The sequence below is a fragment of the Oryzias latipes genome, chromosome 7 (assembly GCF_053564925.1).
Source record: "Oryzias latipes strain Hd-rR chromosome 7, Olatipes_Hd-rR_3.1".
NCBI classification, from domain to species: domain Eukaryota; kingdom Metazoa; phylum Chordata; class Actinopteri; order Beloniformes; family Adrianichthyidae; genus Oryzias; species Oryzias latipes.
The window spans coordinates 13,021,988-13,033,923 of record NC_136243.1 but is presented as its reverse complement, the minus strand read 5'-3'; the positions used below and the strand labels follow the sequence as shown (position 1 = coordinate 13,033,923).

At 39.3% G+C, this 11,936-nt stretch overlaps 1 protein-coding gene across 1 annotated transcript; it reads right to left on the bottom strand.

The window, feature by feature from the left end:
- Window positions 1–289: 289 nt before the first annotated feature.
- LOC144981257 (membrane cofactor protein-like) lies at window positions 290–6,063 on the bottom strand. Its single transcript, XM_011493962.4, has 7 exons — window positions 5,854–6,063; window positions 5,303–5,491; window positions 5,077–5,176; window positions 3,490–3,563; window positions 3,229–3,408; window positions 2,975–3,154; window positions 290–1,788 (listed from the first exon to the last, which is right to left on the bottom strand). Exons 1-7 carry the CDS (start codon window positions 5,909–5,911, stop codon window positions 1,679–1,681), a joined length of 891 nt encoding a protein of 296 aa, XP_011492264.2. The 5' UTR covers window positions 5,912–6,063; the 3' UTR covers window positions 290–1,678.
- Window positions 6,064–11,936: the final 5,873 nt, after the last annotated feature.

Here is an 11,936-nt window from a genome sequence, read left to right as displayed (position 1 = left end):
TATGTCATAGAAAACAACACAGGTTTTTCAATTTGGCCTAAAAAACGCATTTAAAAAACACTGGGAATAGAACAAAAGATGATCAAATAGGACGCTGAGATCATATGTTTATCTGTAGAAAATGTATCATTTTCTGTCCTGGAGAAGGGCTGCTTGTGTCTCAGATTTCATTATCTCTGTGTAACATACAGTATTTTTCACAGGTCATTTATTGACATTCGCCATCAATAAAAGCTGAATATTAGAAACTGTGCTGTGGATGCAGGAGTGGATCAAACAAAAGAAAGGGTGATATTTATCACTTTATTGCCAAAAAGTACAGCAGACAGCATCACACTTTCACTTGCCAAGACTGAAATAGACAAGCCCTAGGTTTATAAGCCAATCACATGGCAGCAGTCTGAGTGGATCAGCCTTCCTCTGCTTTTCTTAGAAGTCATGATGCAGTTTACCAGCATTAGAGCGACATCAGTGCTGCAGATTAATCCAGTGAAGGCACTTGAAAACAATTAATTCAGTGGTTTTTTTATTGTTTTCACAATTTTCCTGTTTAACTAGGTTAACTTGTTTTTTCCCCTTTGCAATAAAGTAAGTCAGACACAATCAGTGACTCACTTTACAGCATTTCCTGAAAATATTAAAGCGATGGAAGAAGATTTGTCATCTATAAACAGCATTGTGTAAGTAAATTGTGAGAATAGGTCTTCAAGCAAGACTGAATTTTATTTTGAAGGAATTAATGTAGAAATGAAAAAGTTAGAAATATAAAAGCTTAAAGCATTTTTTAAAGAGCTGGGATGTAGTTGGATACATGTCTAAAGGTTTCTAAGCAGAACTTGAAATGTTTTAAATGGTAACACAGAGAAAGAGAAAACTGATAACAGTACATCAGGCTTCAGACTTTATTTTTTAGAACACAGAAAATAACTTATGGCCATTGAAGCTGTTGAATAAACTCAACTCAAGTTTATTTATATGGCACCTTCAAATGACCGGAGTCAAACAAGGCGCCGTACATTTAAAATAATTTAAAAGCTGCCGTGCAGCTCCGGTTTTTCGGTTCCAGTCTTTACAAATTAAGTCTAAAGAAGATGATGCAGTTTATCTTTTATATGACTAAATGTAAACTAGAGGGGTAAATGGTGGTGTAGTGATTAGGCTCTTCACAGCGAGAAAACCCTGGTTTGAATCCAAACATTTCTGTGTGGAGTTTGCATGTTCTCCTCGTGTGTGTGCAGGTTTTCTCCAGGCAATCTGGCTTCCTCCCACAGAACACAAACATGCTTCATAAGTTCACTGATTTCTTCATATTGTCACTAGGTGAGCCTGTGTGTGATTATGTGTCCCTGCAACAGTCCCTGCCTTCACCCAACAGTAGCTGGGTTTGCTCCAGCAACCCTGTGACCCAAAAGGATACAGCAGATTCTGCTAGATGGATGGGTGGATGAAATACAACAGATTTTTCATAACTCATCTCTCAAAATTCCAAACATCCCAAGAAAGCTGTTGATACTTTTCAAAATTGAAGCATCTACCAACTGACACAAAACATTATTATGCAATAGAGTCATTATTTTTTATTTGTCATCAATGTGTGTACTTTTTTGCTTTTTTACAAGTTACACATCTGTAAATTGCACTTAATGAAATGTGGCAAGGATAAGGTTCAGCAGATTTTTTAAAAATTGTGACCTTTCATTTTCAAATCAAGTACAATTTTTCTATGGAGGAAAGGAAGGCGAAAGCAGAAGCTTCTGGTGGTGGTGGTGGGCACAATGGGTGTGGTTTCTTTAAAAAAAAACATAAGTGACAAAAAGTTACAACTTGTCCATCAAACTAGAAGAAAGGCATTTACAGCAGAAAATGCAGGGTTAAATGCTGTATCGCTGAATAAAAAAATGAAACTTAAAGGGTAATAATCGGCTAAATAAATAAATAAATGATCAAAGTTGACTACCCGTATTTTCCGGACTATAAGTCGCCCTTTTTTTCATAGTTTGGCAAGGGGTGCGACTTATACTCCGCAGCGACTTATATTTGAAATAAATTGAAATAAATACATTGTTAACCCTCTTGTTATGTTCATTTGTGAGGAACAAAGATGATGTTCCTGGGTCAATTTGATGTATGAGGTATGTTAACTGTTAAGAGTATGATAAATGACTCAGAGAATCAGCAAACTTTTTTTACAGTAAGATCTTGAAGGCTAAAAACATGATATTCTATTTTCCAATGATTTCATAGATTCAGAAATGCAATAAAAATGACAACTGTTTCTACAAATACAGGATGAAAACAGAGTATTAGTTGGCCAATGATGCTTCATGAAAAGAATAAATAAATAGGTTTGAGAAAGAATTACTGTGTAATTATGAAATAAACAGTCTGCTATGATTGTGTCATATGAGGTTGTGAAAGTTATTAGTTCTTGGTCCCAGATTTTGTCAAATAAATTTCCCGTCAAAGTGCGACTTATAGTCCAATGCGACTTATCTGTGTTTTTTTCGACTTTATAATGCATTTTTGGGCTGGTGCGACTTATACTCCGGAGCGACTTATAGTTCGGAAAATACGGTATAAATAAAGTGAAAACTGCACAATAACAAAAACGATATTTTTTGTAAAAAATGTGAGTGCTGGGTATCGAACCAGCGAGCTTCTGCACCACAGTAAGAAGCAAAGGTTTTCAAGGATTCCCCATGTATTTCAATGGAGGCAAAAATCCTGGAAATCCTGGAATATCTTGAAAAGATCAAGGATTTGAAGAACCAAAAGTCACTGGAAAAGGCTGTAAATAAATAAATATGCATCAATGGAAGCATGTGTGTTTTTTTTTCCAAGCTATCTTTGGATCGTCAGCTAAACCTGAGATCACCCACGCCTTCTCATTTTCTGTCGACCCATGTTTGCGTTTTAATAAAAGAAAAATAAATAAACAAACACAAATTTGAAGACATTTTAGTCAAAAACTTACTTTTACATGTTGGAATGCCAGGAGACCACTTGCTCTCTATTGTACATTGCAAAATAGGCTCTCCGACTAATTCATAACCCTGCGAACACTTCACTTTGATCGTAGAATTGAATCCATATGGAGGCTGTGAACCTTCTTCAAAATCCAGAAACCCTGTGATAGGATCTTCACACTGAACAACTACAATAAAAAAAGAAACAAACATTTTTGTCTTTCCCAGAAACACCACCTGTAGATACTAATGAAACACTTACAGACACATGTTGGAGGGGGAACGTCGAATTTTCCTCCATCTGAGCACGTCAACTGCAGTGATCCGATGGCTGTCAATCCTGAAGAACACTTGTATGTCACAACTTCTCCATATTTGTAAGATTCTTTAACCGGACTGAAGGTGGCCTTCTCTACGTCTTGGGGCGTTACACATTGCACCGCTGTAAAAAGGAAATTAAAAAGGAAACTTTAGCCGTTTTCAGGAATTTGTCACCATTAGTGAATACATGAAAATCACTGACCATCACATGTGGGCAACCTGCCACCCCATCCTTGGGCCATGCAAAGGATTTCTTTATCACCAACAAGTGCGTAACTGCATTCAGGGAGAAGAAGAAAATAAATAAAATAGATGTCAATTCAAGCTCATAATAGCAGGTGTGAAATTTCTCTAAGTAGGGATTTAAACTATCATGACAGTCACTTTAAAAACAGACTTAAAAAAAAAATTAAGCCGTAAGCAGTGTTGTGTGGTCCGCAGGCACAACACATTACCGCCCTCGCTGCCTCCCCTTCTGACCCACCCTCACTGGCTTAGCAACGTCTACACAGCACTTACCCCCCACTTCTGCCACTGCCACGGTCAGAGAGCAGCATGTGACACAGTCTTAAAGAAATAAAAACAACCCACTTTTTTTTTTTTATAATTGTGTCTTTCTAGTTGGTTCTCCAAAGCAACCAATTTATTTTTGGGTGATAAACCTGTCGTTTTTAGAAAAATCGACGGAAGTACATCATTAGATTTCCTTTTAGCAACAGAGGTTTTTTGTTAACCACGCCCACATTCCTAATATGTTTGTATCATATAGCATTTTATTTCGCTCAGCTTGAGCCAGGGATTTATGGATTAAAGTTTCACAATATTTCAGTCATCAATATGAGAACAATAAGAAAACGCCTCTTTTGCAGCATAAAAATCGAAATAAAATCAAAATTCCAAAGATGCTTGAGGAGTAACGAAGCAATAGATCAAAATCCCTTGGTGGAGTTTAAATTTGTTGTTGGATCTAAAAGTGATATTTTTTTTGGAAAATTGATGATGGCGGCCTCTTCCTGAAGTCAAAGGTCAAAGGTTGTGGTCATAAACTTAACCTGGCAGCATGTGTGTGAAATGTCATGAGGATCGCTTGAACAAAAGTTTTAATTTTCCAATTAAAATTTGGTACTTTGCCACACCATTGGAGCCGAGCTGTAGGTCCTGTATCTATCCCATAATAATTATAAAACTAGAATTGGATATCCCTGACACACGCATTTTGGTTCTGTTAGTGGATTTTGAATTTTTTTTGTTGAGCCCCATAAAAGATTTTAGTGCCATTCATATTTTTGATGTTTTTTTTCCTGCAGTGATCTCATCTTTTTGTGTCTGTGTTGTTCACTGTGTCCAAAGTTCATTTTCACCAGGTTCTAGTAGTGAACATTTTTCAAAATCCAGACATGGTAGCGCGGTTTTAAGCCCGTAACACCTAAACAGCCCAGGCAAGACGAGCTACACCATAGTGTTGAACAGGGAGCTAATGGGATACGATTCTATGGTTTGTAGTCAGAGCTGTGTTAGTGTTGCTGCTGCTGAGCCATTAGAAACACAAAGAAAAGCCACAGTCTGAGAAAAATCACCAAATTGTATCAGGAAAGTATCTGCAAATTAAATAACGAAAGGGCCTGGAGATACAGAGCTGCCACTCTGGGGTGGAGCGCTCTGCTCAAAGACACTCAGGTAGTGATGGTGCTACATAACATCTAAAAACACTTGTCTACAAGTATTACCCCATCAAAACTGCATTTCTAATCAATGTTAATATCAAAGGTTTATTTGTTTTTTTAATAACCCAGGGTTACAAGTAATCACCGCTTTGTCACCAAACTGAATACCGTCTGGGTATTCAACATTTCCATTCTCCACATCTCCCAGGGCACCACAGGACTTCCCTGCAATGAGAGAAGCCAAATAATTATGCTTATAACTAATGAACTGCAGAGCAAAGTTAGACTGAAAATAAAAATCATCTTTAAGTATGTTAAAAAACATTTGATAAGTTAGGCAGCAATATTTACTTTCGCATGTTAACGTCAGTTCACTCCATGATCCAGCGTTGCAGGTTATAGTAGGTGACCCTCCAGAAGGTTCGTATCCACTATTACAGGCAAAAGAAACTCGAGCTTGGTCAGGGAAAGTATTGTTCAGGATATACTCCTCCTTCAAGGACATATTTGGTTTTCCAACGGGTTTAGAACAGCTCTGACCTATTTAGAAAAGAAATAAATTAAAGCAAGTTTATTTGTATGATACATTCCATGTACAAAGACAGTTTAAAGTTATTTACATAAAAATTAAAATAAGCAATCAAAAGAATTTTAAGAATGATCATCAAAATAAGATCTAAAGAAAGTCAAAAAGAACTGAATTTGAATCAAGCATAGATAAACAGTACAGATGTAAACTTCTGGATCCAGACTAATCAATTTTAGCTGAGAACAGGTGGGTCTTTAACCTGGATTTAAATAAACAGTGTTTCAGCTGATCCAAGGGAAAGGCAAAATAAAGAGACACAAAATCATGAGAAATGCAGAGAAGAGTGTTTGTAATGCTGGATGTCACAACTCACCCTGTGTGGTGGTGACAAGGGCAAAAACACTCAGAAAGAATATGACAGTTTCTGCCATGGTCTTATTTTGTGTGAGGACGAGTCGTTTCTGTGGAGGGAAAAAAACAAGTTAGATATAAGAAGAACTGCAATAACATTGTAAAAGATGCTATTTAGTCGTCACCCGGTTCTTTGAAAACAGTCCTAAAACAGCCCGATGCATTTTATTTTTTAAAGACTTACTCCAACCTGTTTTTAAACAATTGTAAAAGTGTTCTCAGTGGTCTTTTAATTATGATTAGGTTAATTTTCGCCAAAATAAAAAACCTGTGTTGTTTTCTAGGACATTGTTTCTGCAGAGCGGTAGGAGTTCGTTAGAAAGTCACCTCTGAGTTGTGGGTGGGAGCATTTTAACCCCACCCCACCTGCCCCCTCCCTGCTGCTGAGAGCTCTCTGTTTACATGCTCTACCACTAGTTTACACCCCCTCACACCCCCAACCCACATTACCGTAGCCATACAGACGAAGAGGGCGAAGACGTTCATGGATCTACAAGTGGATGCATCAGAACGGAGCGTAATTTACCGTAACAAATACATTCTTTTTCAAAAGTCATATTTCCATGTGCTCCTAAATTACCAGGATTTGAAAAAATACATACAATAAAAAGATAAGCCTAATTTTCTTCATATATGTCCTCTATCATTAGAAGAATGTTTAAAAACACCAAAAGCACAATGTTAATATTCATATGAGACAATTGGTAAGATTCTAATAATAGGTGAGGTGATGATATATGGAATACCTGATTTATTTTTGTTTTTACCTAGTATTTGACATATTTGTAATTTATTTCTTTGCCTGATTGTCACCAAATCCACTATTTAACCAACAGTTTTTTTTGTGTCTTTTCAATCAAAAATACATTGCTTCTTCTTTGAAGGTCAAGTAATACAGAAGAGGGTTAGGTCCATGGAGAAAGAAAAAAAAGGGCATGGAAAATTCTGAATTTAAACTCAGAATTCTGCCTTTAATTTCAGAATTCTGACTTTAAACCCAGAATTCTGAATTTAATTTCAGAATTCTGACTTTAAACCCAGAATTCTGAATTTAAACTCAGAATTCTGCCTTTAATCTCAGAATTCTGACTTTAAACTCAGAATTCTGACTTTTTTCCCAGAATTCTGCCTTTAATTTCAGAATTTTGACTTTAAACTCAGAATTCTGCCTTTAATCTCAGAATTATGCTCTACTGGCGCATGTGAGCCACATCCTTCACCACTGCAGAGTCCGAGGAGCTGCAGGAGTGAAACCAACAAAATTGATGTCTGTAAGTCTCTTTTTGTGTGCTCAAGGCTTTAAGCACCACCTGAGCTTTATTTAAAGCTCACGTGACACCTCAGAGTAGTGTTGCGTACCCACTGCAACCGCCGTTTCTTCTTTATGGAACAGAGAACTGCAGCAATGTGTTTACTATTTTCAAAGCACATTAGCACCCACATTAGCGAAGCTATCGGCAGCGCTACAATCTTTACAGGGTACAGTTTTTTTTTTTTTTTTTTTACAGGGCGGGGTTTTTTGAAGCACCGGGAAGCTTGAACGTTACGTCATTATGTTCGTAGTTCTGCAGAATCAGATGATTGACTCTTTTGTATTCTACTATTTTCTCTCAGCTGCATATTCATTGTCCGTTCAGATTCACCTGATTAACCACAGTAGTCCAGTTTTAGTGGGCTTATAAATGGCTACCAAGAACATTCAGGTCAAATGTTTGCACACAGCAAGAAAGAAAGAAGCTCCATTTATCACTTTTCTATTTACACTCCTGAAAATACTACTGGACTTGTTTTTTTCCTATGTGTTCCCTGTGACATAAAAAAAAACTCATTTGTTATTTTTTTAAACTATTGTATTTTTCTTTTGTGCACATTGTATTCCACAATCCCGCATAGGATTGTGGGATACCATTCCCTTTGCCTGTCTGGATGGATTTGGGTTCAAGTGTGGGTTTTTGACCAAATGTGTTGAGTTGTTTAGCTGTTTTACTGTGTTTTGCAGAGTTATTCGTCCTACTATGTTTAATTCTTTCTGCACCATGAGAGGGAGGGAGAGGATGATGAGTTTATATAGCACCCCTACTGTTCAGTTGTGTGATGATAATCTCACATATATAGCACACAGTTACATCATACAAATCTGTTTTGTTTCATTCCTTTTATTTTTATAAAAATGAGTATATCTGCAGGCTCAAATTTAGACATATGAGAGTTCAAGATTTACAATAAGTTAAGATGGAAAAACTTTAATAGAATTGGAGTTATATTACATTTAGTAAGATAAATATGTAAATTTAAGTTGTAAAAAAAATATTGAGTTAGATAAGACGTAAGAAATTAGGTTGAATAAATGTAACTCAATTACTTGTTACCAATTGAATTTATTTAAGTTGGATAAGTTATATATAAATGCGTCACAATGAAAATTAAAGCCGCAAGCGGCGTTGTATGTTCCGCAGACGCAACCCGCCTTCCACGCCGAACTCTACGCACCAACGCCGCCTTCACCGCCCTCACCGCCCTCACCGCCCTCACAGCCCTCACCGCCCTCACCGCCCACAGATTAAGGGCTAGTCAAAACTGCATTTGCTAATTATGCTAACTATGGTAGTTATGCTAATGTGGCTAAAAGTGCTAGCATTGCGATCAGCATCATCAACTCTCTCAGAAAAACATTACTTAAAATTCTAATAATGCTAGCTATGCTAATGTGGCTAAAATTGCTAGCATTGCAATCAGCATCATCAACTGACTCAGAAAAACACATTACCTAAAATGGTAATTATGCTAACTATGCTAGTTATGCTAACATAGCTAAAAGTGCTAGCATAGCGATCAGCATCATCAACTGATTCAGAAAAACACATTCCTCCATTGGTGAGAGTTATATGTCATAAGTTGTTAAAAAACCCACTTTTTCCAAAATGGCGGCTTTTCTGTTGATTTTATCTCCATAGCAACCATTTTATGTTTTGGTCCCCTCGGGAGGACGAACAGATTGACGTCAGTTTCGGACAAATCGGTAAATGTAAACTTTTTGTCGTCCTTAGCAACAGTGGTTTTATGCTAACCACGCCCACATTCCTTATATGTCCATATCCAGTGTTTTTCAATGTAATCTGTTTCAGGTATGAATGCATGCATTCAATTATCACTGTATTGTATTGAAATGCATGGTAGTTATAACAGTGCGCCACTTTGCTAGCATGCCACGCACACGCCGTTCAAAATTTACAACTTCTAATTCCAACATTTTTTCCACAGTAGCTTGCCGTTGATGCCCAAAAAGTTTTGAGACGATCGATAAAAATTCCAACGACAAGTTTACGATTGTATCCAGGGGTAAAGGCGTTTTTTATAGAGAATTCAAGATGGCGGCCTTTTCCCGAGGTCAAAGGTGGACGAAACTCCAGAGGTAGTTGTGGACTGGCTCTAGCAACATGTGAGTCAAATTTCGTGAAAATCGCTCGAAAAAAAGTTCATTTTTCCATAATGTGTAAAATCGCGAAAAACTCAAAATGGCAGATTTTGGCACAAAATGGCCACCAAACCGTAGGTCGTGTCACCATCCTGTAATGATTTCATAACGTCCTTTGGATATCGCGGACAAGGGTATATTGGTTTCGTTAGTCGATTCTCAAAAAAAAAGTTCCGAATTTTTTCGTTTTTGCCGAGTCGGCACATTTTTTTGCGACGGTTTTTTGCTTACCACGCCCACATTCCTTTATCGATCTTGTCGTATCTGACATCGTTTTGTTCAGCGCGGGCCAAGGAATCGCATATTTCCTCTTCACGACATTCCGATGAAAAATGTGCGAGCTAGCCAAGATGGCAACGGTTGCTAGCTCGCCACGCGCACGCCGTTCAAAATCTACAACTTCTAATTCCAACATTTTGTCCAGAGTAGTTGGCCGTTGGTGCCCGAAAAGTTACGAGACTTCTTCTTCTTTCTCTTTCGGCTTTTCCCATCAGGGGTCGCCACAGCGAATCATCCTTTTCCACCTCACTCTATCATGGACATCTTCTACCCTAACATTAGCCAACTTCATGTCCTCTGTTAAGACATCCATGTATCTCCTCTTTGGCCGTCCTCTTGCCCTCCTGCCAGGCAGCTCCATCTCCAACATCCTTCTACCAATATATCCACTATCCCTCCTCTGAACATGTCCAAACCATCTCAGTCTGGCTTCTCTGACTTTGTCGCTAACACAGGCAACATGAGCCGTCCCTCTGATGTACTCGTTCCTTATCCTGTCTAACCTGGTCACTCCTAAGGAGAACCTCAACATCTTCATCTCCGCTACCTCCAAATCATCTTCTTGTCTCTGTCTCACTGCTACCGTCTCTAACCCATAGAGCAGAGCTGGTCTCACCACTGTCTTGTACACCTTTCCTTTGAGTCTTGCTGACACTCTTCTGTCACACAACACTCCTGACACTTTCCTCCACCCGCTCCAACCTGCCTGCACTCGCCTCTTCACCTCTTTTCCACACTCCCCATCACACTGAACTGTTGACCCCAAGTACTTAAACTCCTGCACCTTCTTCACCTCAGCCCCCTGTAACCTAACGCTTCTACCTTGATCCCTCTCGTTCAGACACATGTATTCTGTCTTACTACGACTGACCTTCATGCCTCTTCTTTCCAGAGCAAACCTCCACCTCTCTAGCTGTTCCTCCACCTGCTCTCTACTCTCACTGCAAATTACAATGTCATCCGCAAACATCATTGTCCAGGGAGATTCCTGTCTTACCTCGTCTGTCAGCCTGTCCATCAGCATAGCAAACAAAAAAGGACTCAAAGCTGATCCTTGGTGTAGTCCCACCTCCACCTTGAACTCCTCTGTCTGACCTACAGCACATCTCACCACCGTCATACTTCTCTCATACATGTCCTGAACTACTCTGACATACTTCTCTGCCACTCCAGACGACCTCATACAGTACCACAGCTCCTCCCTCGGCACCCTGTCATATGCCTTCTCTAAATCTACGAACACACAATGCAGCTCCTTCTGACCTTCTCTGTACTTTTCCATCAACATTCTCAAAGCAAAAATGGCATCAGTGGTGCTCTTACGGGGCATGAAACCATACTGCTGCTCACAAATCTCCACCTTCTTCCTAAGCCTGGCTTCCACTACTCTTTCCCACAGCTTCATTGTGTGGCTCATCAACTTTATTCCTCTATAGTTGCTGCAGTTCTGCGTGTCACCCTTGTTCTTAAAGATCGGAACCAGAACGCTTCTCCTCCATTCCTCAGGCATCTTCTCACTCTCTAAAATCCTATTGAACAACCTCGTTAGAAATTCCACTGCTGTCTCTCCTAAGCACTTCCATACCTCCACAGGTACGTCATCAGGACCAACGGCCTTTCCGCTCTTCATCCTTTTCAGAGCCTTCCTAACCTCATCCTTTCCAATCTCTGCTACTTCCTGCTCCACAACAACCACATCTTCCTCCCTTCTTTCCCTGTCATTTTCCACGTTCATCAGCTCCTCAAAATACTCCTTCCATCTTTTCTGTACACTCTCCTGGGTTGTTAGCACCTTTCCATCTCTGTCCTTAATCACCCTTATCTGTTGCACGTCCTTCCCATCTCTGTCTCTCTGTCTGGCTAGCCTGTACAAGTCCTTCTCTCCTTCCTTTGTGTCTAACCTGTCATATAGCTCATCGTAAGCCTTCTGTTTGGCCTTTTCCACCTCTCTCTTCACTCTACGCTGCGCTTCCTTGTACTCCTGTCTACATTCCTCAGTCCTTTCTACATCCCACTTCTTTTTAGCCAACCTCTTCCTCTGGACGCATTCCTGTACTTCCTCATTCCACCACCAAGTCTCTTTACCGTCTTTCCTCTTTCCAGATGACACACCTAGCACCTTCCTACCTGTTTCCCTGATCTCTGAATCTCTGTGCTGTAGTTTCCCAGTCATCTGGAAGCTCATCCTGACCACCCAGGACCTGTCTCAACTTCTGCCTAAATTCCTCACAAGTTTCTTCATTCTGTAGCTTCCACCACTTGGTCTTCTTTTCTGTTTTCCCTCTCTTCTT